The 27981-nt window shown below is 45.8% G+C and overlaps 1 protein-coding gene across 1 annotated transcript in view; it reads left to right on the top strand.

The window, feature by feature from the left end:
* Positions 1–26124, top strand: part of TMEM233 (transmembrane protein 233) — a 31239-nt gene extending 5115 nt beyond the window's left edge. The window contains exons 2-3 of the mRNA XM_006096559.3: positions 14988–15124; positions 24288–26124. Of these exons, the coding sequence (XP_006096621.1) occupies positions 14988–15124; positions 24288–24294 (144 nt within the window). The 3' untranslated portion in view covers positions 24295–26124. The remainder of the gene's footprint in view (positions 1–14987; positions 15125–24287) is intronic.
* Positions 26125–27981: the final 1857 nt, after the last annotated feature.

The raw sequence follows: 27981 nt of genomic DNA, 5'->3' as shown, positions 1-27981 counted from the left end.
TGTCACGAACTTTACGTCAATGTGTGAGCTGTACAGTCAGTCATCGGTGCTTGACTCGAGTCTGACTACTGCTCCCTCGGCTAGTCCTGAATCTCCCCCCGCATGCTACACTTCCAACTCAGCAGTACCGGCATATCATTCACTATGTTACATGATCCGTTCGTCGAATTCCTTGCCGGCGCAGCTGTTCTGGTCTTTTTATCTTACTAACCAGTCGTCTCAGCGATAGTCTCATCACTTCACTCTGCTTTCAGTCATTAGTCCCTATAAAACATTCGTATTCCTCTTCCTCGCTAGTGCCGATACTCCTCACCACCGAGCTAGTATTGACTTGACGAGACCAAGGTCCACATGAGAACCACGCGGCTCTGTTACGTATATTAGAGAATAGAAGCACGTACCGCTCATTGGGCTATTGCTTGGAATATTTAGCTTACATCCTACGCCCATAGCTTCATAACACGCACATGGACCTAGACTGGCAAGCCAGAGAGAGAGGACTCTCTATGATGATCCCAATTCATAATATGAGTTAAAGCCATTTCGCCGTGTCCCCTTCTCGCTAAAAGAACAATTCAACGGGCCTCTTTTGCAAGTAGGGCTTCATACTAAATATACCCAATAAACACCAATCATCAAAACCAATACAAGGGGGGGGTCCTTGGCCCAGGAAGTCTCCGGGGGCTTTGCCGGGGGGGGGGGGGGGGGACCACAGGCCTCTGCCGCAGCCCGGCGCCGGAGTCCGCAGGCCTCCCCCCGCTCCGGCCTACCTCTTTAGGGCAATCCATCAAGGAACCCCGGATGGGTGGGTGGGGCCTACCTCTTTGGGGCAATGGATCTCGGGGCTCCCGCACTGTGACAGGGCACACAGGCCAGGCTGGGGGACCCCTCCCCCCCGCCCCCGGGTGCACGAATTTCGTGCACTGGGCCACTAGTCTTTTGATATAATCATTTGCACAGTTGAACCAACTTGCTTACCCTACGTGTGGATACAAATAGCCAAGGACTTTTGATTGGATAATTTATAAGACTTCTCTCATCAAAATTTCTTCTTCCTCACACCTACAGAACCTGTCTAGAGACCAACCATTGAAGTTTAAAGCTTTTCTGTTTTTTGTTGTTTGTGATTTCATGCAACTAGTTTTTCTGAGGCTTGATTTTTCAACCCTGTAAAGTGAGGGCTGTGATGGTACCTACTCAGGTGCTGTTGTGGACCTTAAATGGTAAAAGTTAAATGTTTTCATTGCCTAGAACACCGCTAGAACTCAGTAAGTATTGATAATGATGGTGATGATGGGGGAGGAAGAGGAGAGGAGTATATTTTAGGGATGTTTTCCAATAGCAGTTTTTGTTTTTATTGAGACTTACAAAAGCAGTAACCAATAAACATGTCACCATTATAAATAACTTGCAGCCTAAAGGTAAATATGAATGCTAAACTGAAACACCTACAATAAACAAGGATGACTTTTGGTGAAGCACAGAGTATTGAACACATCTGTTTCTCTCCACTCCCTTCTGAAACCACTTTAAATGATAGTATGTGGATTTAAAAGGGTGCAAACACCCAAGGACAAATTAGGAGAACAAAAAAAGGGATGAGAGAGGTGGGAAAAAAATGTTAGAATATGGAAAATGGCTAGTTGAGTCTTGGCTAACTTTACAGAGTAAATAACACTGAAATCTAAATTCTGCAGAAGAAGGAGCCAACGGGGGGGGGGAGACAATTTGCCCTGCAAAATTCTAGGAAGGTTCAGAAATTGGAGGTACTAACTGGAGACATCACCTTTGAAGGCAGGCATAGAGCAGTGGTTCTCAACCTTCTGGCCCTTTAAATACAGTTCCTCATGTTGTGACCCAACCATAAAATTATTTTCGTTGCTACTTCATAACTGTAATGTTGCTACTGTTATGAATCATAATGTAAATATCTGATATGCGGGATGGTCTTAGGCAACCCCTGTGAAAGGGTCATTCGACCACCAAAGGCGTCGCGACCCACAGGTTGAGAACCGTTGGCATAGAGGGTAGGGCTGAATAGAGAAGGGATCTTAGAAACTGATTAAAAAGTCATTAAACTATCAGAGATCGTCTACCACCCCATGCAGTGGGCACCTGCTTCCTCAACTACCCCGATAGAAGGGGAGGCCTGCACTCTGGTGAGATTAATCAGAGTGCCTGCAGACACCAGGCACAGCAGACAGTAATGTTAAGGGGCTGCGCTGCCAGCGGGGTTAATGGGAAGTCTGCGTATTGAACAAGGAAGCTCTACCCTGCCCCTACTTGACACCCTTACCCTGGCATCCAGGCGGGAGACTGGAGAATTTCTCTCCAAGGATGTTACCATCCAAAAGAAAAAACCTACAGATACAAACATTTAGGAGTTCTCCAGAGAACTGATGGCATCCCCACCCAATCACCCCAGGATGACCCCCCACTGACAAGCCTCATCTTCAAGAAGCTTTGCAGCCCAGCTGGTGTGGCCCAGTGGTTGAGCGTCAGCTTATGAACCAGGAGGTCATGGTTGGATTCCCAGTCAGGGCACATACTCGGGTTGCGGGCTCAATCCCCAGTAGGGGGCATGCAGGAGGCAGCCGATCAATGACTCTCCCTCATCATTGATGTTTTTGTCTCTCCCTCTCCCTTCCTCTCTGAAATCAATAAAAATATCTTTTTAAAAGAAGTTTTCCAACATCTCATTTTCAAACATGAAGAGGCTGTCAAAGATTAGCATACACTTGTGAAGTTCTGAATTCAGAGACCTGTGGTTTACAAATGAAGTGTAAGGAAATTAATAATGCGAGAAGTAGAAGAAAAAATGGCAAGCATAGATGATTAACATCTTTGAGAAGTAAGAAACTGTGTGTGTCACAAAACAAGAACAAGTTGGAAAAAATAAAACTATTGGAGAAGCAAAACAGTTCTTGGGAATTAAAAATATGAGGGTAGAAATAAAGAAAAAAAACAGTGGCAAGTTGAGGAACTCTCAAGGAAGTAATACAATGTTTGCTGAATGGCTACAGAGCCCTAAGCTGGCTCCTACTTCTCTGAGAATCTCTCCTTTCCCACCCGTGTTCTGCATTTCTGATAACCTTTTTTGGAAAATACCCAGCAGACCCAGGCTCATGCCAGGGTCACCGAGAGGTTGGCCAAGGTTTAGTTCCCAAGGGCAATTTTCCTGGCCAGTCCTCACACAGCACACCAGTGGCTCCACGTGTGGAAAGTGGTGCTATTCTCAACTGGCTAGTCCAGGGCGTGAATATTTTCAACTAAAAGCCCTTCACCCGGAAGTGTGATGCCTTCTGAGTATGCGCCTGAACATATCGGAAACCTCCAGTTCTGCAAGTTCAAGAATGAAGCCAGACCTTCCAAAACCCCTTCTCACACAACTGTTTCTGCCTGATGTTAACAAGTTTTAACGAGAGGGGGACAGAAAATAGGGGGATGGAACTGAGAGGTCAAATGCAAGTTGAGTAAAAGCGAACTGTGTGCTTTCCTTCGGGGTTTCTCGAAGCCTTTGGTCAACCCCTGTGCCTTGGAACAGGAAAGCCTGGGGCATTTAGCAAGCATGCTGCCCAGGGTCCTTTGACCGAAGGCAGATGTGCCAGAGAACACACTTGGGAAATTCTGTTCTTAATGACTCCTTGGTCCTCACTTTTAATGAGTTGAGCTTTTGTCGACATGGGGACATTGTGAGGTGTTCCATCCTAACACTCTTGCCTTGTAGACCCTCTCTCCCCTTTCCTTCCAGCACAGGTGTTTCTAATGGGTCCCTCTCGCCATGTTTTGCTGTTATTCCTCCCTCATTCTCTTTTACCGAGAGGCGAAATCCAGGAATCTGTCTTTCTGTTTCCTTTACCCTTTATATCATATCACCTATTCCCCAAAGTGAAGGAGACCTCCTGTACTTAATGTCCTCTACTGATAACTTCATTGTTCTGGACAATTTTGATAGTATGGCATTGCCATTAGTAGTAGTAGCGGTGGTAGTAGTAGTAGTGCATTTGCCTATATGCCTTTACTTCTCAAAGCATTTTCACAAAATTCCACTTGTTCCTCGAAAAACCCCAGCAAGAAAGCTGTTCTCCCATTTATTCATGCGAAAAGGTGGCACTCGGGGACAGAATCAAACACGACAGTCCTGCCGTGGAGTTTATGGGCCACCCTCCAGGGGCACTACCATCAGCCCACTACGCCTTGCCTTTAGATAGGAACACAGCCGTGATGCTCTGAAAGCACTCTTCTTTAGTAGACCTGCCCCATCAACATAAGAAGCCTCGTACAGTACTCTCAAGCAAGCCTGGCACAATTCCTCTCTGGCTTTTTGGCTTTAGTGATAGGCCACAGGACAATTTTTACTTTGTCCTTGAAGATATTTATGGAGAAAAACAGCCCAGAAGCCCAAGAAGGAGAGAGACAAGCATGAATGAATGAACGGTGGTGACGAGGAAAATGCACCTTGTGATGTGCAAGCCCAGGCTGTGAATTCCCAGCACTACCTTCGGCACAGAAATGAGGAGCAAGCAACATCTAAACAAGGAATACGAAGTCATCTGAAAGCTCAGTTGTTACTACCAAATATTTTCTAAGTGCCCACATCCATCAAGCTATTTTGAGGAAGCCTACTATCTAGGAGTTTGGGAAGTAAGACAATATTGATCTATAGAAAAAGATTCCTTACAGCTGGACTGTGTTCAGGCACTGATGGGTGCCTACACAGGTGTGTGTGTGTGTGTGTGTGTGTGTGTGTGAGAGAGAGAGAGAGAGAGAGAGAGAGAGAGAGAGAGAGAGAGAGAGAAACAGAGAGAGAGAGAGAGAGAGAGAGAGAGAGAGAGAGAGAAACAGAGGCAGAAACAGGCAGAGAGAGGGACACACACACTGAGAAAGAGAAAGGGATATTCAAGGGATGATAAAGATGAAGATGACTTTGAAAGAGATGTTTTGAAGAAAAGGGAACACGTGCTAAAATTAGAATTTCAGTACTGACAACTCAATAGATCAAAATATTGGCAATAGCAAACAAAAATTTAAACTACCAGAGATAAACATGATCTATAAGGAGAAAGCTTCACCAAGAGATTAAAAATTTATTCAAATTAACTAAATGGAAAGACATAACATTACATATTGGATGCTCACCCCAGCATTAATTATGAAGTGAATTATAAAATGAGTTAATAAACAGGAAACATGGTACCCAGCACAGAGTAACTGCTTAATTAATATTTGTTGTTCTTGTTGTGGTTTAAATGTGAAAAATTAGAGGTGAATATAAACATTGATTCCAACACAACATTGATTTCCTCATCTGTAAGTTGAAAACAGTATCACCTACTTCCAGGGGATTGTCATGTCATTCAACGGGGTAATATATGCAAAGTACTTGGTAAAACTTGGCTATTATCATTTCAAATTTTACTGTAACTTTTTAGTATTTTCAATTTTTTCTATAATAAATGATTAGATCTCATTTCTATCAGAAATAAAGATTTTTTTTCCCAAAGATGATAAAAAGGAAAAAAATCTTCAGAAAGAGGGGAGTGGTTGGTAAATAAGTGAATTTTTCTCCATCTCAAAGGGTGATTCTTGCTCTAACTCGTGTTCTTATTGAGCTGAAATGGTCAGCTCTATAGTTAAAACAAATGCTGTTTTATTCCGATGTTTTGTTCTAGTCCTGGAAATCTTTAAGGATAGAGAAATTGCAGCTTAGTACTGTTCCTGCCACAAAGCAAATGCTTGGAAAATGTCACTTTAAATACCCACTTTTACTGAGTTTTTAATTTAAGCAGAAGCTTACCTCCACTAATATAAGTCCACTGTCTTTTTAATTAATATACTACAGACATGTAATTTTTGTATGTTTTTAAGGCATACAACATGTTGATTTTATACATATGTATTGCAATACCCTTTCCATTGTTGTGTTAGCTAACACCTCTCTCCTGTCACATGAGAATAATTTTGTGTTGGAAGTAATTAAGATCTAGTCTGTTGGAGCTCTGGTGTTTAGAAGGCTGAGGTGTATACTGCAGCACCGTTGACTGTAATCACTGTGCTGGGCATTTGGTCTCCAGGATATTTATCTACTAGGTGCAAGTCTGTACCCTTAGCCAGCATCTCCCCAATTCTCCTATTCCCAGCCCCAGGTAAGCAGACTCTATTCTGTTTTTACACATTTGACTTTTTAGATGTCACATATAAGTGATATCAGACAGAATTTGTCGTTTTCTGTCTGACTTATCTTACATAGCATAATGTCCTCAAGGTCCATCCATGTTGATACACACATGGCAGGATTTCTTCCTTTCTCATGGCTGAATAATATTCCGTGTGTGCGTGTGTGTGTGTGTGTGTGTGTGTGTGTGAGAGAGAGAGAGAGAGAGTGTGTGTGTGTGTGTGTGAGTGTGTGTAAGTGTATGTGTGAGAGTGTGTGTGTGTGACAACTTCTTTATCCATTCATCCACTGTTGCATCCATATCTTGGCTATTGTAAGTGATATACATGAGGGTGCGTATGTCTCTTCAAGATCTGTTTTCATTTCCTTTGGCTCCATACCCAGAAGTGGAATTGCTGGATTATGCGGTAGTACTATTTTTTATTTTTTAAGGACCCTCCATACTGTTTTCCATAGTTAAGCCCACTTTTTTGTTCTGTCTCTCAACCCCATAGAGGGCACCTGAGGCTCCTGAGTTAAGTTCTTCAAGCTTTTGAAGGACATATGGCTCATAATATTTTCCCTTGAGCCACACTATCTCCTCGGTGAGTATCTACCAACAGACAGACATTGGAGAGAACATCTCCATCACTTCAAACACCCCGTGAGCCCCCCAAAAATCTCTCCCACATATGTGTTGTATTGTGGCAAATTCCAAGGCCCATTTTCAATGAGAAGGGAAATGGAAGAGGCAGGGAGTGAAGCGAGTAGCCATCAGTTTGCCAGACCAAAGACAGAGAAAGCCTGAGTCATCAGCCTTCACTTCCACATACGGCCGCCCTGGCTCCTGCCGCCATTGGGTGGCAGTTACTCTGAAGTTCAAAGAGAAAAGCTAGGAGCAGGGATTCGGATTAGGGAGGAGAGCTTTAAGCCAACACAAAGAAACAGCACCTGGGAAACGTTTTACCGCCGTTTCTGAAGGGCAGAAAACAGGGAGGAAAGGTTCTCCCACATTCATTCACTCAGCAATTTCTGAACACTTCTATGTGCCCGGCACTATGGTGATCCTGATAAATGCCAGCTTTACACAGCTGACATTTGGGGCACCTGTGAGCTAACGGTTCCCAGTTAGAAGCAGCCTGCTGTTGGGTCAATGGGTTAACCACTCTTCTCCCCCTCAAGAATTCTGAACCCAATAAGAAATGAGACACAGGGAACCAACAGATGAGCTCTTTGGGGAATGTGGCTTCAGATCTATAGCCAAAGGGTTCATTCTCTCCTGAGACTGGGCAGACTTGCCCACACTTCCATGGGCAGCACAGGACAAACACAGCCTTCCCCTGCTTGTCAGACGAGGCTGGTCCCAGCTCACTGTGAACTTATGTATGAATGGAGGAAGACAGGCCAGCACATTAATAAGATCATTTCAGAGAGTGAGAGCACATGAAAGGAATAAACAGGGAGTATTACAGAGGCCTAGTGGGGGCAGGTGTTGGAGAAGAATCCTACTTTAGAAACCTGATTGGCAAAGGATGAAGCCAGCCACCAGAAGATCGGAGCAGAGCCGGGACGTGCAAAGGCCCTGAGGTGGAATAAGCTTCCTGTGTTCTAGAGCCATTGCTATGAAATCCATGTCCTCTACTTAAAATGAATTTAACTGCCCCAGGAAGGAATCTCAGAATAGGCCCCAAACTAGAGATCTAGGGCTCTTACCCAGTGGAGTGTCACGTAAGAGCTCTTAACAGACCATTACTTTTGCCCTGGTCTCAAGCCAGCCTGCTGCCATATTTAGCACAGCTCCTTGGTTTACTTTTACTTCAACCCTCATTCCAAACTAGAACAATTACTCCAAGCTAATGTGGTCACTGAGGAGGCAGGATCTATTTTTGTCTTCGTCCCAGTTCCCCTGGGCATGAATGACCCGTGAGTGCACACGGGGCTTATGTTAATAAACAATAGCCCAGGTTTCACTGGTTCTCATCCCTCCCTGCTAAGGCAGCTCCTGGCACAATTCCTTTCTGTATTTCTAGGTGTTTCTCTCATGCGCACACAGGAGTCTCATCTGCGAACTGTCAGCACCGCAGGGCCGGGCTGCTGCTTCCAGTGGGCGATGCGGGGACCCAGGCAGCCCTGCCATCATCTCTTGCTTAGACCCCACCGACTGCTTTGGGCTCCACCATTGGCCCCTGCGGCCCTCAAGGTGCAAAAGCTCTGTCGCTGGGTCTTGTTTCTCTTTCCCTCCCTCCCTCCCAGTCTCCTTTCCTCCCTCCCTCCCTCCCTCCTACATTTCAGTTACATTGGGTTTTGCGTGCCTTCAGCTAAAACAAATTCTTTCCCACATCCAGACCTTCACACTAGCTGTTCTCTCTGCCAGGCTCTTCTTGTCCCTGTGTTTTGCAGGCCTGCTCCCTCTCAGGTCTTCAGGTCTCAGCCTGCCCGCCCCCACCTCAGCCAGAGCTCCCTCACTCCACCCCATTCTTCTTGCCTTGAGAATATTCTGTCATTGTCTTATTTGCATGTTTGTTTGTTTATTTTCCATCTTCACCAGAATATAAGCTCCATGAGGACAGGCGGCATTGCCTGGCAGAGAACTGGTGTTCAGTAAATAGTTTTTGAATGAATGAACGAAGGAATGAAGGAATGAATGGCTATCCAGGACAGTAGTTCTCAATTCTTCTCAACCTGGGATCAGATTCAAAAAATGCTGATGCTGGAGTCCCATCCCCAGAGATCCTGGTCCAATTGGTTTGGGATGGGGCTGGGCACAAGGATGGTTTTAAGCCCCTCAGGTCATTCTAAGGTTCAGGCAGGGTTGGAAGCCACCGACACAGGGCAGTATAAAAAGTGTAACTTTGGAGAATTTCATCTAGAGCCATTGCTATGACATCCATGTCCTCTACCTGAAATGAATTTAACCGCCCAGGAAGGAATCCCAGAACGCGCCTGGGAGCCCACCACACAGGCAGCACTTCCTCATGCGGCACCATGTGGGAGGCAGCAAGAGGGGAAGGACAAGCACTTCCCATCGTTTCTGGCTTGGACGGTGGAACAGCTTTACCATTTGGTGAAAAGTGTTACCAGTTCCCAGTACGTCAGACCTACTGGTGTTCATCCCCAGTGATGAGAATGAGGGGTTGCTCTGGGTCTCTCCTTGTTGGCCATGTGGATGCCAGGAGTGGCCAGGCAGCCGGGATCCTGGCTGCAGGGCCTCACAACCCAGTCCTGCTGCTCCTCATTTCTGGCTCCTGGCCAACTTGCCTTCAGTGGGTATTGAAGCATCGTGTGGCCATCCAGGGAAGGGGTGTACAAATGACACGCTTGAGATAACCAGGTGGGTGGTCATGACATCTCTGGTATTTACTACAGGAGAAAGAAACTTGCCTGCTTTCCTGTCCAGATGTGACCTTTGCTGGCTCGAGGCAACTGACCAAGCCCTGGGTTTTGTAATGGCGATTATATTTTTCCAGTGTAAGCCCGGGCCCAGAGAAAAGGAAAAGATACCGCTGGGGACTCTGAGTGCCTTGTGAAATGTGTGGTGAGAGCCCATTTGTCCTCACTCTGCGAAAGGTTCACCTGCCTCTCGGAGGAGAATAAAAACTGGAAAGAAGCTGAAGTCCTTCTTTTTAACATACTTTGCACAGTGAACAGGGACAGGAACTTGCCATTTAGCACCTTAAAATGAGGGCGGTTGTGCAATCCAATTCCTAGGCTCCATCTGAAGGAGAGGCTCAAATGTGTACACAAACATCTGAACGAGGATGTGCGCCGCAGCCTCTTATGTAACTGCCACAGACGATAAATAACAAATGTCTACGGGTGAGGGTGACCATCCAAGTCACTACTACAAAGCCATTAGCAAGAACGAGACAGTTACACTCACAATTTTTCTGTAAGTTAGAAGCTGTTTGAAAACAAAAAGTTAGCTCCCCAAAATGGGGCCTGACAGATTAAGATTTCCCCCTCCCCAAGAATGCAAGGATGGTGTAACATTAGAAAATCTATTGATAGAACTCACTATTTTAAATCATAACTGGAGAGAGAACGCAGGAATGAGATAGACCTGCAGGCACTGGTTTGGAAAGTTGGCCGCCCTCTATTAAGTGGGGAAAAAAGTGAGTTGTAGAACAAATATAGTATGATAGTATTCATATTTTTAGAATAACAAGAAAAAAAACTAATGAAGAACTCTGAGTGTGTCAGTATAGAAACATACACAGAGACACACACTTTACCAAACCAGCTATGTGACTTGAACTTCTCTGTGCCTCAATTTCCCCATCAGTAAATGGAAACAGTAAAGCAACTGCCTCATAGGGTTGTTATGAGGACTAATGAGATAATCCTTGAATAGGATGTAACACAGTGCCTGGCACATAATAAATGCTCAGTAAATGTCATCATTATCATTATTATTTTGTCAAAGAAAGACTCAGACGCTGAAACATTTAGAAAAGAAAAAAAGGTACATGAAATGCAAGCGACCAACTTCAAAACAACCAGCTAGCCAAGTAAAAAGCACAACCCAAGTATTTAAAGGAAACAAATACACAATTGCCAAGGTTACCAAGTTTTATCTTAGTCTGTTCACGATAATTTAAATAAAAAAGCAAAACAGTATCTTTCTCAAAAGATTACAGTACCGCCCTAGCTGGTTTGGCTCAGTGGATAGAGTGTTGGCCCCAGGTTCAATTCCGGCTAAGGGCACATGCCCAGGTTGCGGGCTCCACTCCCCCTAGTGGGGGGGGGGGGGGGGCAACCAATCAATGATTCTCTCTCATTGATGTTTCTATCTCTCTATCCCTCTCTCTTCCTCTCTGAAATAAATTTAAAAAAATAATTTAAAAAAGACTTAAAAAAAAAGATTACAGTACCCACAAAGGAAGTGACTTACGTTTAATCGCAAAAGGGTGGGGATGAACTTGTCTTTGCCAAGACTTATGGAAAATACTCAGCTGTAATGCTGGGGGTTGTGGACTAGACAGACTGACCCTGTTATTCCTGGTTTGTCTCAGGGCGCAAATTGCTGTTTCCTTCTCCTGACTGTGATGCACAGGATGCGCTTACTCACACTGAAAGCAAGAGAAAGTGTCAGTGTTCCTTTCCTATTATTCGTGGGAAGAAAAAAATCTGGAAGCAAATGCAAACTATTAGCAGTGGTTCTCTCTGGGAAATGGGGTTGGGAGGAGTTTACTAGTTACTGCACATGTCTCTGTAGTGTCTGAATGCTTTACATGTTCACAAATCACACGGGTAGTTTGTAAAAGAGTTAACGAGATCGTATAAATTTTAAATATCTAAGCCATCCCTTTTCTGTCTAGTTCTTCCACAGCAGATGGGATAGTTTGCTTTCTAAGCTCATCGGGAAAAAATACATATAAACTGTGCACTTTTCTCTAAAATCCATTTCTACCACTTCAGTCCATAGCATCTACTGGGAGACGCTAGTATGCGATTCCAATCTGGAGGAGTTACAGCCAGTGACTTGGGGAGGAGGCACCAGTCCCCTCCTCCTTCACTGCTAGATTTCCACCCTAAAGCCGAGAGCCTCACAGTGACGGTTTTAGAGCGAAATCTTACAGTTCCGGAGTATCAACCTCATCCTTCCCCCAGATCCTCATATCCACCCAGCAGATTTACCCATGGTCAGCCCCTTTCCCAAGAACCAGAGGAGGAAACGAATCCATAAGAACACTCGTGGGGAGAGAACAGTTCACAGTTGATACTGAAGGAGGCTTTTCATCTATTCTTCAAGCCAAACATGGTCCCATTCCTGGAGCGACTCAACGTCTCCCTTATGAGCCCCAGAGAGATGGTGATTTGCAGAGAGAAGGGTCACAAACAAGAGGCCAGATTGGCAGCAGGTGATGGAAGGCTGAGCAGGATTTGGCCATGGCTTGCACTGCACCCAAATCCCCCTCGTCAGGCGACCTGAAACAAACAACTCAAGTGGCCCAGGGACCCCCACATGTCACCTGTGCTCATGGGCAGAGCCTACACACATAGATGTGGCACAGACGGGCTGTTCTCCCCACCTCTGATTCTGATAAGTAGCCCAGATAATTGTGTTGCACTCCAAGGATACCAAGTTTTTTGAGGAAGAACAAGACAGGTAGTGACAATTCACAATAAAAGCTAACATTTATTGAGCATATACTATGTGCTCAGCCAATGCTAACCACTCTTCATGCATTAATTTATTATCCAGGGTGAAAAAGGTACTATTACTATTGTCCCCAATTTACAGATGAAAACACCTGGAAAGCTTGGTAACTTGCTCTAATTCTCACTGCTAATAAGGCACGGTTTGAACTCAGATCACTCTGGGTTTAGAGCCCATGCTCTTACACACTTCCTTGGGATAAATCTGAAGGTGCTGAACACCATAACCCTGCAGGACATTAAGAATCACTGCCAAAGATTTTCAATCCTGAAAAGCTTAAAAAAAATACTGTGGCAACAACCCAGGTGTCCATCGATGTGTGAATGGATAAACAATATGTGGTCTATACATACAATGAAATATAATTCATCCTTAAAAAGAAAGGAAATTCTGACACTTTTTACAAATGGATGAACCTTGAGGATATTATGCTAAATTAAATAAGCCGGACACTAAGATATTGTCTGAGTCCATTTATATGAGGAACCCAGAGTAAGTCAATTTCACAGAGACTGAAAGTAGAATGGTGGTTACTAGGGTCTGGGGAAGGATAGATTGGGGAGTTAGTGTTCACTGGGTACAGAGTTGGAGTTTGAGATGATGGATGATGGTGATGGTTGCACAACGATGAGAATGTACTTAATGCCACTGAATTGTACACTCAAAAAGAGTTAAAATGGTACTTTTTATGTTATGTGTATTTCACCACAATTTCTTAACTTTTTTTTAATATATTTTATTGATTTCTTACAGAGAGGAAGGGAGAGGGATAGAGAGTTAGAAACATCGATGAGAGAGAAACATCGATCAGCTGCCTCCTGCACATCTCCTACTGGGGATGTGTCCGCAACCCAGGTACATGCCCTTGACCGGAATCGAACTTGGGACCTTTCAGTCCGCAGGCCGACGCTCTATCCACTGAGCCAAACCGGTTTCGGCTTCTTAAATGTTTTTATTGATTTTTAGAGAGAGAGGAGGGTAGAAGGAGAACGAAACATCGATCAGTTGCCTCCCACATGCTCCAGGGATTGAGCCCACAACCTGCGACCTTTCAGTACACAGGACAATGCTCAACCAACTGAGCCACACCAGTCAGGGCCACTATTTTTTTTTAATTGATGTCTGATCCCCACATCAGTTATATCAGAATCTTTCCAGAATAGGGCCCAGCTATTTATTAAGATAATAATAATAACAACAACAACAACCCAGTGTTTCTAATGAGCACCCAGGGTTGAGAACGCCAGGGTTCGGGACTTGGAAATCTGAAACTCGCCGTGATGACAGTCCCTGGCGTCACTGAGCTCTGGCTCTCCATTCCCACAAAGGGCTGAAAGGAAGTCCTTTTCATTGCCGAGTCCCCTGGCCTGTTGCTGACTAAGGTGGCCTGGATCCAAGAATTAATGGAAGCTTCCGGAAGCAGAAAGCCCTGTGGCATACTGGGTGTTTCTCTGGCTTGTAATTGACTGCATAATGCCAAACCCTCCCTCACTTAATAGTCCAGGAAGAGGAGTGATTATCATGCAAGTGCTGTGATTTCAGGATGAGGATGTGAGGTTCCCATTGAAATCTACGATGATGGAGTCCCTCTTAGAATGCGTGTTTCCGGTCTTTGGGCTGCTGCACAACTTTGGGGGGGTTCTCACAATGGGAGTTATGATAGAGGCTTATTATAAGAGAGAGGAATGGCGTTGGGCCTTCAGCTCAGCAGCAAGCATTCTCGGAGCACCCCCACTTTGCCTGGAACTGGGCTAGACTCCAGGGGGACCCCAACATGCCCTTAATGAACCACATTCTGTAGGGAAACAGACATATTCATTCAGCCAGTATTTCGTGAGCTCCTACAATGGGCAGTATTTAAAATATTAACAAACTTGGATGCTCTGCTGGGCCCAGGGGCAACCCTTTAATTGTTGGATCGCAGTGAGGTCAGGGGGATTCAGGGGAGAGGCCAGGGTGGTTGGGACATTGGAGGGGTAGCTGCTATTTACCAGCCAATACAGAAACATTCCGATATTTTAACATCCGGGAAGGCTGTTTGAGTAGGTGAATGACAGTTTGACTTGGGCATAGAGGTGAACAGGTCAGCCCAAGTCCCTGACATCATGGATCAACCTTCTAGAGTAGGAGTAGAGCTTTTCCCATCATGGACCAAATAAGGATTCTAGCCCTTAGGCCTTAGGTCTCTGTCCTAGCTATCCAACACTCACTGTAGCACCAAAGCAGCCACCGACAAGAGTAAACATATGAGTGTGACTGTGTGCCAATAAAACTTTATTTACAAAACAGCAGGCTGAAGGTGGCCCATGGACCACAGTTTGAAAACTCCTGTTTTAGTGGATGAGACAGTAAACCCATTTATTCTTTCATTATACAAATATTTATCAAGCATCTTCTCCATGACAACTATTGCAGTGGGCACTTGAACAAGATAATGGTCTCTGCCCACGTAGCACTTACACTCTAATGGGAGAGGCCAAATCAGTCATTTCAATGTGCTGTGGTAAGATGAAAGTCATCAGGAAATACAGAAGGGGAAGTTAGCCAGCCTGGGAGTTCAGGGAAGGCTTCCTGGAGGAGGTGGTTACATGTTGCCTGCTCAGATCAGCCTGAGAAGCACGTCTTTCCTTGTGGGTTGTCTGTCATCACTTGCTCTTCCCTTGTGTCCCCCAGTCTCTGAACAGCTACAACAATGGAGACGTGGAAGGATCCAGGCGGCTTGGGAGGAATGCCAAGTGGGTGGCCATCGCCTCCATCATCATCGGCCTTCTCATCATCGGTATTTCTTGTGCAGTTCACTTCGCAAGGAAGTAAGTAGGCTTTTTGGAATCCCTCCCAATGTAGAATAATGCCCGTCAGGATCGGGTAGGCTGGGTTAGGTTATTCTCTGGTAACAGACAATCCCAAGCAAAAGCATTTCCATTTTTTCTTCGCTGTGGTTACATGGGCCATGGAGGTCTGGGAAGGGTCTCTCCTCCACGGGATCATTCGAGGCCCCATGCTATCCAAAGCTCCAGCATTTCGTAGCTGCTCTATTTAGAACAGAGGTCAACAAAGTTTTCCGAGAGAGGGCCAGATAGCAAATATTTTAGGCCTTGAAGGCCATATGTCTCTATCACCATCTCAGTCCCAACTACTGAACTCTTGCCATTTTCGCACAAAAGCAGCCATATATGATATGTGAATGAATGGGCATGGCTGTGCTCAATAAAACTTTATTTACAAAAACAGGTTGTTGGCCTGTGGACCATAGTTTTCCAACCCCTGATCTAAAATATGAGGCCTCCTCAGGCTAACCCAGGGGAGAGAAGACCGGAGAATCCCACCTGGGTCTCCGCTGCCTCAGCCCTGGAGTGGCAGATGTCACTTAGACTCACAATTGGCTAAAACAAAGCACCCGTCCCACCTAACTGTGAGAGAGCAGGACTGTGGGCGCATGAATGGGATACTTGGGATTATGACTTGTTCTGCCAACACTCGGATCTGCTCAGTGAGTTCCAACATGGTTTGCACTAAACTAGCCAAAATGTTCTTAAAGGGCAGAAGGGTCACCACATGCTTTTGGTACTGCCAGCGAGCTCTCGCCTCATAAGGGGATGGATGCTGTTGATGTTTCTTTCTGGATTTGGGAAAACTTATTCGGATTTCTCTGATCAGCTGAGATGGGCTCCATCTGCTAGAATCAATGACCTTTTCCATCAGAGGTTAGACAGAGGGTAAGGTCATGTGACAGACAACCAAGACTCAGAAATGAGAAGCCCAATCTATCTGTGTCTCCCTGTACAACTCCTGGAAAGGCAGACAAGAATTCTGGGAAATTCTTTAGCTTTACAGCCAGAGCAGCACGGTTATTCCCATACCATTTACCAGGAGCTGAGTAGGTCGGCCTCTGGCTTGATTTCAAGAAGGGGTCCATGGGTGAGTGAGGGGGGAAGAGGACACCCTTGAGCCTGCCAGATCAGCCAACCCACCCTTGGCAACCAAGAGCATAGTGGATGTCACAGTAGCTAAACTTCCTATGGTACAAGCCAGATGCAGGAGCAATCAGGGCAGCTGGATGGAGGAGGAGATGTCAAAACAGGGAGTATCACAAAGGAAAGAATGGAGGGCTTTGGGCAAGGAGAGAACAGATGTGAGCAGATGGCTGAAAGTCTCACAGTAAGGTGGGGCAGCGGGGGGACTTGTAACCAGGAAGTCTGGCGCCATAGAATGCCAGGTTAGTAGTACAGACATCTGCTTAATGTCCCTAAACCTCAGTTTCTTCCTCTGTGTAATGGGAATGATAGTAGTACCCATTTAACAGAGCTAGTGTGAAGGTGAACTAGATGATCCACAAAATGTGTATAACAAGGCATCTGTTCCTTAGTTGGTGCACAAAAAATGCAAACCATTTCTTAATCCTGACACTACTATTGTTATCATGCCTGGGAGAGCACCTGAGAACTTAAGATGCCACTAAATCGAGTTCAAGGCTTTGAACTCATGAGCCAAACTCAAAGGATAGCGTGTGTTCCAGGAGAACAAGGCCAAGTCCTGGCTTAACTCCTAGGGACTTCGGAAAATACACACTTCCCAGAGCCAAGCTTGAATTAAGTGGGTTATAATAATAGTGGCGGACACTCACATACCAGGTACTGCTCCAAGCCCTTACAGGAATCAATCCTCAGGGACTCCTCAGAGCAACCCCATGAGGTATTACTATCCCTGGTTCACAGGTGAAGGAACTGAGGCTCAGAGAAGTGAAGAAATCAAAGATTTGCCTGATGTCTCACAGCTAGTGAGTGGTTACGGCGGGGTTTAAACCTGGAATATCTGGCTCTGGAAACTGTTCTTAACCACAACACCACACAGCCTCGAAGCCAACGTGTGCCTTCTGGTACACTCAGTAACAAAGGCCAATGGATGGCACTCGCCCTGCAGCTACCTCCAGAATTGTTTTATATGAGGTTGGTAGGTGAGGTTTCAACCTATGAAACAACACGTGATGAGTCAGAGCCAAGGGAAAGAAAATCAAAAGACTTCAGGAGTTAGTCAAAAAAATACATGAATGAAGCAGCCTGGTTGTGGGACAATAGGGTGTGGTGGGGACTGGGGCAAATTAGAGAGCACCATTTGAAGGGAGCAGCCAGCACTCTGCTCCAGCTAATTGTTACCACTTAGCATGCAGACTCCATGGGGCCCATTTTCCCAAAGACATTGGAAAGCTGGGTTTTCATTTCAAATCTCCTGACTTTTAAATGCTGACGATCAGTTCACATTGCTTAAATACATGGTGAGGGTCAAAAAAAGACAAAACAAAAACGAACAACAACCACATCAGCAACCTGGAGATTATCTATTTTACAGTCTCTGGTGGACAATTTGGATTTCAAATTTCAGTTTGCCCATTAGACACCATCCAAGAAGTTTTATAAGGGACCCAGAAGTCTTCCTATATGGGGACTTTGTCCATCTTTAACATAAATATTTCTACCTGGAGACAAGGCAGTGATGTGTATATGCTTGTGATTGAGGCTTTGTTAATGGTTCTAAAATGTGAGCGTGAGTCACTTCTCTGCTCCTTCCTCCTAAGAAGTAGTGTTCACAGTGGTGAGAACATGGACTTCAGCACCGGCTTTACCAGGATTCAAATCCTAGCTCTGCCACACAGACCACCCTGGCAAGTTATTAAGCTTTCTGTGCCTCGGTTTCCCTGTCTATAGCGTGAGGATAGAATCGACTTCCCTGTCTGTATGGTCAGGTTCCTTTTCGATAGACACCTTTCCCTCCATGTTAACAAAGAACACAAAAATGCCTTCCAGAATTAGAACCCATGGAGCAACTCAAATTGAAAGGCTTGCCGTGTGTGTGTGTGTGTGTGTGTGTGTGTGTGTGTGTAAGAAACTAGGGAATGGAATCGATTCTATCTTCCGTTAAGTCCAACAACAAAGCCATTTCTCAGTCATCCTCTGAAATAAAATTTCCCAGCCATAGGAAGGACTGAATGGCAATACAGAAAATTACAGCCCACGGGTTCCCAAACTCTGGGCTGCCTCCCGGTTCCCTGGGGAGGTTTAGGGGACGTTGACACCCAAGCCCCACACCGATGGATTCCAACTCGCTATGTCTGAAGTAAGGCCCAGGGACCTGCATTTTCCAGCTCCCCGCACCCACCCAGGAAACCAGATGCACGTGGCCAGGAGAACAGTTTCTGCCAAAACCTGGCACTCATCCTCCCTCCCAAATGCAAAAGGAAGAACGACTAACCACTGCCAGTCATTAACAGAGTGGTCAGTTTTCATTCCATCAGCAAACTCATCTGCCTAATGTGGTGTATCTAACTCTGGGGAGTCAAGTTACTGCCTAGGAGATGTGCCCGAAGGGAGGCTCTTTTGTGAGGATCTGAAAAGGCAGCAAGGACTTCCAGGGAGGGGCTGGGAAAACCGGACTTTATGGCTGACCAGGCCCAGAGACAAGACAAAGAGCCTTGAGTATGAGTTCTCCAAGTTTCCTTTATAAAACTGTCAGAAGTAGGCTATTGCCTTTTTTTAAATTGTGTGGTCCTGCCTTTTAAAAAAGTATTCTTTATCCATTATCAATAAAACTGTAACTAATCTCAGAGTCCCTGCCTTTAAAAAAATTGTTTTATCTTTATCAAGAAAACTGTAACCAATCATTTCTCCTCCAAATGACCAAAACCCCAGGTAGTTTATTTTCTTGGAATAGACTCGGGTCAGGATAGCCTTTACCCAAACTCATAAAAAGGTCTCCCCCTCCTGATTTTACAGGGAACCCCTGTAAGCCACGGGTGTTTGTGGAGCAAGGAAAGACAGTTTTGTGGCATCAAATCCATCAGAGCTGGGAATCACTGAACTGAAATATTCCACTGTTTTTGACAGAGTGCTGTGCTGACAAAAGACAGCCAGGAACGCCTCACTGTGCATTAAAAATGCTTGTTTGTCATTCATAGAAATCAGACCTTCATGTTGCAAGTTTTCCAAATGGAATCAGAAACTTGCAATCTCTCAAAGTCATAAAATCCCTTGCTCTCAGGCGGCTAGGGAAAGTGGAAAGACACAGAGGTGACGCATTTAAATACTGCAGACATCTATTTATCAATCCTAATCATTCAAGTCCCTGGCCATAGTCACATGTCTGCAGGCTTTGACTTCCTGCTGATGCCTTGAGGAATAAAGCAAGGTTGGGTTATTCTAATCATGTTTCTCAAAGCCTCAGAGCCACCTGCAACAGATTCAGCTGGAATGCTTGGGGGAAATGCAGATTGCCGGGCCTGGTCAAGACCATGAGTGGCCCTGAAATGTACATTATCACAAGACATCATCCCCCCAAAAATAGTTCTAGGTATTCTAAAATTGTAGGACCACTATTCTAGGGCTTTGCCTGCGTGGACATATGCCACAAGACAGGATATTTTATTTTATTTTTAATATATTATTGATTTTGAGAGGAAGGGAGGAGAGATAGAAACATCAATGATGAGAGAGAATCATTGATTGGCTGCCTCCTGCACTCCCCCCACTGGGGGTTGAACCCACAACCTGGGTATGTTCCCTGATCAGGAATCTAACCATGACCTCCTGGTTCATAGGTCAACGCTCAACCCCTGAGCCTTGCTGGCCTGGCCAAAACAGAAAAATTTTTTAAAGTTTTTTAATATGTTTTTATTGATTTTTTTAGAGAGAGAGGAAGGGAGAGGGATACAGAGATAGAAACATCATCAATCAGTTGCCTCCTACATTCCCCCTACCAAGAACTGAGCCTGCAACCCCGGCATGTGCCCTGAATGGGAATCGAACCGGTGACCTCTTGGTTCATGGGTCAATGCTCAACCACTGAGCCACACCGGCCAGGCAAGACAGGACATTTTTACATTCCTAAGATACCTGGTAGAAGCTTCCTATCCTCTCCAGAAAGTGTACCCACTTCCCAAGTTCCCTCCTCTTTCTCTCCTCGTGGTCAGGCTCACGGTCACATATCTGATGCCCAGTGGAATTCAGTGGAACTTCCTTAGCAGCAAAAACCAGTTGACCGTGACAAAGCCTGGGTGTGAGGGAGATAGGTGTTGTCTACCACAAGGATGACAAATGACATGTGGTGGAGCTTCCTCTTACGTAGGCATTAGGTTGTAACGTCAGGGCAAAGGTGAGCTTTTATAATCAGAGTTGATCTTGGAAGCATCCAGAGGGGGCACCCTATCAGAGTCTCACACACCATACCCTGATCAGTCCATTAGAGCCAGTGTTTCCTCCAGGGTTGGAAGAGATGACGTCCCTTGGGTTAAGTGTCACTGGGACCGCTCTCCGGGCTCACACTGGCGGCACAGGAGGCATGTCCCCGTCCAAGTTCGTGAGCACTGAGCCAGGGGGTGGTCAGAACCTCCAGCTCCATTTAAGCACTGACTTCTTTCTTCTGGAGCAACAGGAATCGTCGGTGTGCCATACATTAAACCCATATAACCAACTCCACTGACTTACACCTCTGGTGGTCTAGTAGGTGTCTCGAGAGCCAGGCACGCCGCCACTGTGTGTCAGAAATGCTTGTCATTCTTAGAAATAAGAGCCTTCGTGTGCCAAGGTTTCCACTGAGGAAGAACTTGACTTCTAAACAAGGTTACCTGTCTCCCATCAGCAGGCACAGAATTAGCAGACAGTAACCCCTTCTGCACTAGTAACGCTTCTGTCTTATGAACAGACTAGAATGAGTCCTGTCCTAATTGCATTAGGATTGGAAGTAAGCATATATATCAAGGTGCACAAGAAGTTGACTTTTTTTGCAAAAACACAAAAACAAATTCATCTTTTGTCCTATGCTACTGGCTGGAGTAGGCTTCCTGCGAATTGTTTTGCACCGATATGTCTTCAGAGAATTGATGTGATCCCGTGATGAAAAATGGGGAAGATTAACTATTCCCAGAAGGTCAGAAGGGCCTTTCTTTGTTGGGTTAGATAAATTGAGGTAAAGACAAATCATCACTAACAATGGCAAGATTTTTGCTTTGAAAAGGCTGTAAACGGGAGGACATGGACAAAGAAATCAGAATAAACATGAAAAAGATGTTCAACCTCACTGGTAACCAGGGAAACACAAGCTAAAGCAACAATAGAATACTCTATTTCCTTTGTCTGGCAGATTGAAGCAATTAAAAAGACGGATAATATCAAGGTCAGTGAGAGTGTGAAGCATTGGATACTCCACTGCTGGTGGAAGAGTGAGCGGGACAGGCTTTGGGAGGTCCATTTGGTGTAGCTATTAAACTTTAAAATCCATGTGCTCTCCCACCCAGCAATTCTACTACTCAGTATCCACCCTGGAGACAGGTGCACAAAAAGGCATGTTCTTTTCCCTTAGCCACACATTAGAATCTCCTGGAGAGCTTTAAAAAATACCAACGCCCAGAGCCCTCCTGGACCAGTTAGATTAGAATCTCCAGTGACAGGGCTGGACACGGGTAGGTGTCAGGGCGCTCGGGATTATTCTAATGTGCAGCCAGGGTGAGAAGCAATGGTGTTCATCGCAGCTGTGTTTGAAATAGCGGAAACCTTGCAGCAACCTCAATGTCCATCAGTGGGAAATGGTTAAATAGGCAGTGGGTTCATCTGTGGGATAGAATACACTCTACAATTCAAACATGGAAATCTCCCTTGCTTGGCTTTATAAGGCCTCACATGCTCTCCTTCCCAGCACTCTCCTCTCACTCCTCCACTTCAGTAACATCGAATTTCCTTCTTGGTGGAGCAACACAAATGTGCTCCTGCCACAGGGCCTTTGCACTTGCGGGTCCCTCTGCCTAGGATTTCCTTCCTCCTGAAATCCACATGGCTTGTTCCCATCATTCCTTCAGATACTTGCTCATATGTTACATTAGCGGAGAGGGTAGCCCTGACCAACTTTGCTAAAACAGTGCCCACAGCCCACCCTTCTTCTCTCTGTCCCCTTGTCCAACTTTACCTTTCTTCCTAGTATCACCCCCTCAGAAATTATATATACACATTTACTTATATATTTATATGTTTACTATACTCTTTCAGATGTATTTATATACCAATATATAATCTCTAGAGGCCTGGTGCACAGATTCATGCACCGGTGGGGTCCCTCAGCCTGGCCTGTGCCCTCTTGCAATCCAGGACTCCTTGGGGGATGTCAGACTGCCGGTTTTGGCCCATCCCACCGAAACCAGCAGTCTGACATCCCCCGAGGGGTGTAGTAGTGTGCAAAGCAGCAAGCGGCCAGGGAGGAGCCAGAGCCCGAGCTGGAGCCCGGGCCAGGTGCCACTCACGTTCATCCCGGCCCCACTGCGCCTGCCACAGCCTCCACTCAGTAGCGCTGCCGCAGAGGGAGGAGAGGCTTGTGCAGCCACAGCTGCGCTCGCCAGCCATGAGCCTGGAATCTGGTGCCCATTGGTCAGCTGAGAGGCGCTTTCACTGTGGGAACACACTGACCACCAGGGGGCAGCTCCTGCATTGAGCATCTGCCCCCTGGTGGTCAGTGCACATCATAGCGACCAGTCACCCAGTTACTTAGGCTTTTATATACACTGAGTGGCCAGATTATTATGACCACCTGACATTTGTAGGCAAATTAGCTATAATTTCAAGCTGAAGTTGCTAGAGGGCCAGACCATTATAAATAGGGAAGCAGGTTGTTTACCACGACAGTAGAAGTGATTTTTTTCTGAAGATATGGGTAAACAATGTGATTTAACAGCCTTTGAACGTGGGATATATATATAATATATAGATATATGTTTTTATGGTGTTTCCTCCTGCTGAAACGAAAACTCCAGGAACATTCTCATTCCCGTCATTGCCCGTAATAATAGAACATAACACTTCAGGGTGCTTACTTTGAAGGTAGACTGTTGGGGTTTAAATCCAGGTGCTCCCTCAAAGTAGCCATGTGCCCTTTTAACCAATTTGTGCCTCAGTTCTCTCATCTATGAAATGGGGATAAAACAGTGCCTATTGCCCAACCGGCATGGCTCAGTGGTTAAGCATTGACCTATGAACCAGGTGGTCACGGTTCCATTCCTGGTCAGGGCACATGCCTGAGTTGCAGGCTCCATCCCCAGTGTGAGGTGTGCAGGAGGCAGCCAATCAATGATTCTCTCTCATCATTGATATTTCTATCTCTCTCTTTCTTTCCCTTCCTCTCTGAAATCAATAAAAATATATTAAGGAAAAAAAAAAACAGCCCTAACCAGTTTGGCTCAGTGGATAGAGTGCCGACCTGCGGACTGAAGGGTCCCAGGTTCGATTCCGGTCAAGGGCATGTACCTTGGTTGTGGACACATCCCCAGTAGGGGGTGTGCAGGAGGCAGCTGATCGATGTTTCTCTCTCATCGATGTTTCTAACTCTCTATCCCTCTCCCTTCCTCTCTGTAAAAAATCAATAAAATATAATTTTTTAAAAAAACAGTGCCTATCTCATAGAGCTGAGAAGATTAAACCGTGTAAAGCACAGTGCTGGGCCCAGGGTCCTCACTCTGTAGCTGTTGGTGGTATTATAGCAGCGCCCAGAGCACTGCCGGCTGTAAGCACTGACTGGATAAATGAATGAGTTATACACACAGACATGGCATGATCCCATTTATGTAAACACACCCACAAGATGAATTTCTAAGTGCATATTTATGGATTTAATGCAGAGGAAAAAGTGTCTGGAAGCAGCATGCCAAATGCTAACAGTGCTAGTAACCCTTAAGGGGAAATGCTCACAAGGCATTTTGCTGCATCTGTATCATTTAGGGTTGTTTTGGGGGTTTTTTTTGCAGGAGCCACGGGCAAAATAAAATACATTTCCAAACACAATCTGTTCCTCCAAGGTGCTCAGACTCCAAAGCATGCAGTTCTGCTAGTCCACGTCAGCACTTGTCTAATCAGAGTAATCGCCGTGGAAAAAGGACGCCCGGGGCGAGAAGGCTGGTCCGGCTGTCTTTCTCTCCTTCTCACTCTGTCTGTTTGCACCACACAGATCCTGAGCAGCCGGCAGTCGCCCCACGCAAGGAGGTTGGACCTCGTCCACACACACCCCAGAGGAGTTTCTGAGGAATGGATCCTGACTTCCGACTGTGAGATCTTTTCCTCCAGGACTCTCCAGAGGCAGGTCCCTGGCAAATGAACTTTAAAGTCCAAAATGAAGGAAAACCAAGCAGCACAGCCAGATCTGCCAGCCATTGATTTTTTTTTTTTAATCAAATCTCACTGTTTCAGTTTAGCAAGAGCCATTGTGTCCATTCCTCTTCTCCAGAGATGAGCCTCAGGAAATCCCATTACTTTTCGGGGGGAGGAGGGGTGGAGGGAGTTCTAGGAAGAGCAATGGATGATGGCATTTGCAATGTCAAGTACAAACATTGCAGCATGTTTACCGTTGTCTAATAGAGCTGAGTTTGTGCATTTTTTCCCTTTATTTTTACATGTGGTAGCTTCGCTTCAATCTTCAGTAGCTCCTCCCTCATCAAAGACAAATGCTCTTGGCCCAGTTTTCCTAAAGGCCCCCTTCCCTGCTTGCATCCACCGTTGGTCAACTTGACCTGGACCTCACTCTCCACCCCAACAGAGAGAACGTACTTAGTGGTCAATTCTAGGTACACAAGCATCCTCCCCATCCCAGTCTTGGGAATAAACTGGCTGTGTTTATGGAATGTGCTTTTTTTCCAAACTCTCTGTGTTTTTTTTGTTTTGTTTTGGGTTTTTTTGCAAGTCTCAGGCAAGGTCTTTGATTTTCCTGGATGCCACCTGGAAATGCCACCCATTGTATTTCTTTTCTGTCAAATGTGAGCCCTTTAGGTGTGATTGTACCGGTTTGATGGCGCCATTATTCTGCTGCCAGAACACGCCAGCCCCGTGTTCCAGAGTGCGAGGCATACCACTGGTGGTCCACAATTTTTAAGTCGTTTATAGACGCAACAGTAAATGACGCTGAATCACAGAGAACATTTCCCCTTTCTATTCTTTTTCCATCTCCGTTTAGGGCTCATGGGTCCTTCACACCTTTTTGAAATGTTGGCTCCTTTCCTGTCTCAGGAAAGAAAGAGCAGGTCTCAGGTTCAAAGTCTTCTGTCGAGATAGAACGTAATACATGGTGTTGTGGTCATTATGTTTATTAATTACCTTCCATTTATGGCTTCCTCTTAGGGATTTGATATATCGTTTCTGTTCAAATAAATTTACTTGAAAAATAAGTGGACTCAGCAAATATCAAGTGATTAACACAACAGGTGACATGTACATATGGCAAAAATGAGCTCAAGAATATTGGAGACACGGTGATAACGAACTTTCTTTCCTCAGAGAAAAGGCAGCTCATTCTAAGTGAATGAACATGAGGCTGAGTCAAAGCACCTGGATTCCACGTGTGTCCCTGGCTGACTATGCAAATTGATGTTAGGCAAGTTTCTCCGCCTCTCTGTGAAACTTCTTCAGGAAAAACGGAGATAACAACACCTGCCTACGTGCCTCCGTGTTGTTATGAGAATGAATTGGCATAGAGTGCTTATTCCTAGATTATTGTGAATCTCAGGCATTGTGAAGATCCCGGACCCCTGCAAAAAACAGACTTTGACGGACATCGGATTCCGCCGGTCACTTCGCCCAGGTGTCCGTCATGAGCCAGCACTTGTCCCAGGAGGACACTGAATTAGGGTCATGAAGCCTCAGACACGGAGATCCGAGTGCCATTCCAGGAGATTGGATCCTCATCTCTGTTTCTGACATCGTGGGTTTTTTTGTTTGTGTTTGGCTCCCTGAACTTTTACCCAAATCAAATGCAGAGGGTTGCTAAGAGGCAGAATAAAAATGGTTTTAAGTAATCCTGTTTACCACAGTGTGTAAATGGTGTTTTCTTGGGGTTCCCAACCTTCTAGAGACTTCCCTTACCAAAATGGGCTCATGGATAGTAGCCTCCGTCTGTAGGGAAGACCACAGAGAGGCCAGGGGTGGGCCAAACAGGTATCAACTCAGAACTACTTATGGCCTGAAAAGCCCTTCTAGGAGGCATTGAAAATGGGGATCCAATAAAGTCACTGAGTGAGCTCCCTGGGATCGAGAGAGGGGTCTGATTTTTGCTGTCTCCCCCCGCCCCCCCCCCCCCCCGGCCTGGCAGAGAGTTTTCATAGTGACAAAGCAGGTGATGGTCCTCTCCGGGGCCTCCACAGGCTCAGATGCCCCTGCTCCACTCCAAAAAGCACAGATAGAAAAAGGATTGACCAAGTGCATCAGCCAGGGCACTCTTTCAGCAGCCAGTGACCAAAAAAGAAAAGAAAAGAAAGAGCTAGAACAAAGAGTTTACTGCCTCACACAACTGAAAATTCCAGGGATGGCGTCAAGTGTGGCTGGGTCTTGGTGCTCAGCCTTTATTAAGAACGTCACCCTATCTGTGTCTCTTCCCTAATAACTACAAAGAAAAAAAATTCAATTTGAAATAATGCACAATTGATTCGGAACTGGAACCTCCCCATCAGAGTGGACAGCAGCCATCAATAAGCAGGTGCAGCCCTGCTTCCCACACAAGCTGCTGCCGTGGCCAGGGGTGCGTGGCTCCCGCGTTAGCCGGCCTGGGGCACAATCCAGCCAGTGGAGCTCAGGGTGAGGTCAGCTCCACCCAAGCTTTATGGACTGAGGGTGTGGGCAGGTTTCCCAAAGGAAAACCAAAGTGCTGTTACCAGAAGGAGAGGTGAGAAAGGAACAAAACAAAAACCACTGTCTGCATTCAGCTTGCTGCTTCTCCACCCGCAGGACAAAAGTAATCCCATCACTTTCCAAACCGTTTCTCCACTCGGCTGTCACCCGCATCCATTTCCTCATTCAATCATTATTTACAGAGCACCCGTCCGGCCATAGAAACGGGGCTAGGCTTTGGAGATGCCGAAATGATGGAGAGGGACCCTGGAAGGGTTCGCCATGGAGCAGGGGAGCAGGTGCCCACACAATTAGAAAGAACTTGAGCTAAGACAGAGGCAGGAACCGTGTCTGGCAGTCACTGTGCAGGAGGGAGGACTGGCTGGTGCCGAGGGGAAGCCTCAGGGGCGAATGTCCCTGCCCCACCACTCCGTGATTGCTAAGGCTGAGACTGCTCTGGATGCTGCCCTGTCTTTGCCCACGAGTTATGGGCAGAAGCAGATGCAGACACAAAATCGCTGGCCTCAGCTCCTGTATCAGCAAATTATCTTTGGCTGACACTGGGACAGCTGCATTCAGCAAAACAGTGCTCTGCCTGTATCTTGATACGTAACCCTAGACCCAGGCTTCTAAATATAAGAAACAGTTTTGGGTCACTGACTACAAAAAATATATATATTATTTTAAGACAGCGTCCACATTCATTAGTTACTGCCAGTCCTTCAAAATTACTCCTGGATGTGGCATATTTGAGCCTGGAGAGTTACCCTATAAACATAGGTCTCTAAGCCAAACACTCTGAATTGTGATTTTTGACAAATACAAAGAGAGGCATAAGGACCACCCAAGCACCACCCATCACCCCTGGAGAAGCCTCAGAAAGAAGGCATCCCCTTCCCAATAGAGACGGACTTATCTGTGATTTGTTCCCACAGAGATTTATTCATCGCGGGTCAGGAGCGGGGGTGCGGAGTGGCCCTTGTGCATGCTTGGTGTCAGGCATTTAAGTGTCTCCTGGGCACCTACCTGTTCTAAGGCCCGGATGAGTG

The sequence above is a fragment of the Myotis lucifugus genome, unplaced genomic scaffold (assembly GCF_000147115.1).
Source record: "Myotis lucifugus unplaced genomic scaffold, Myoluc2.0 scaffold_181, whole genome shotgun sequence".
Classification (NCBI taxonomy): Eukaryota; Metazoa; Chordata; class Mammalia; order Chiroptera; family Vespertilionidae; genus Myotis; species Myotis lucifugus.
This window is presented reverse-complemented; position numbering and strand designations above follow the sequence as displayed.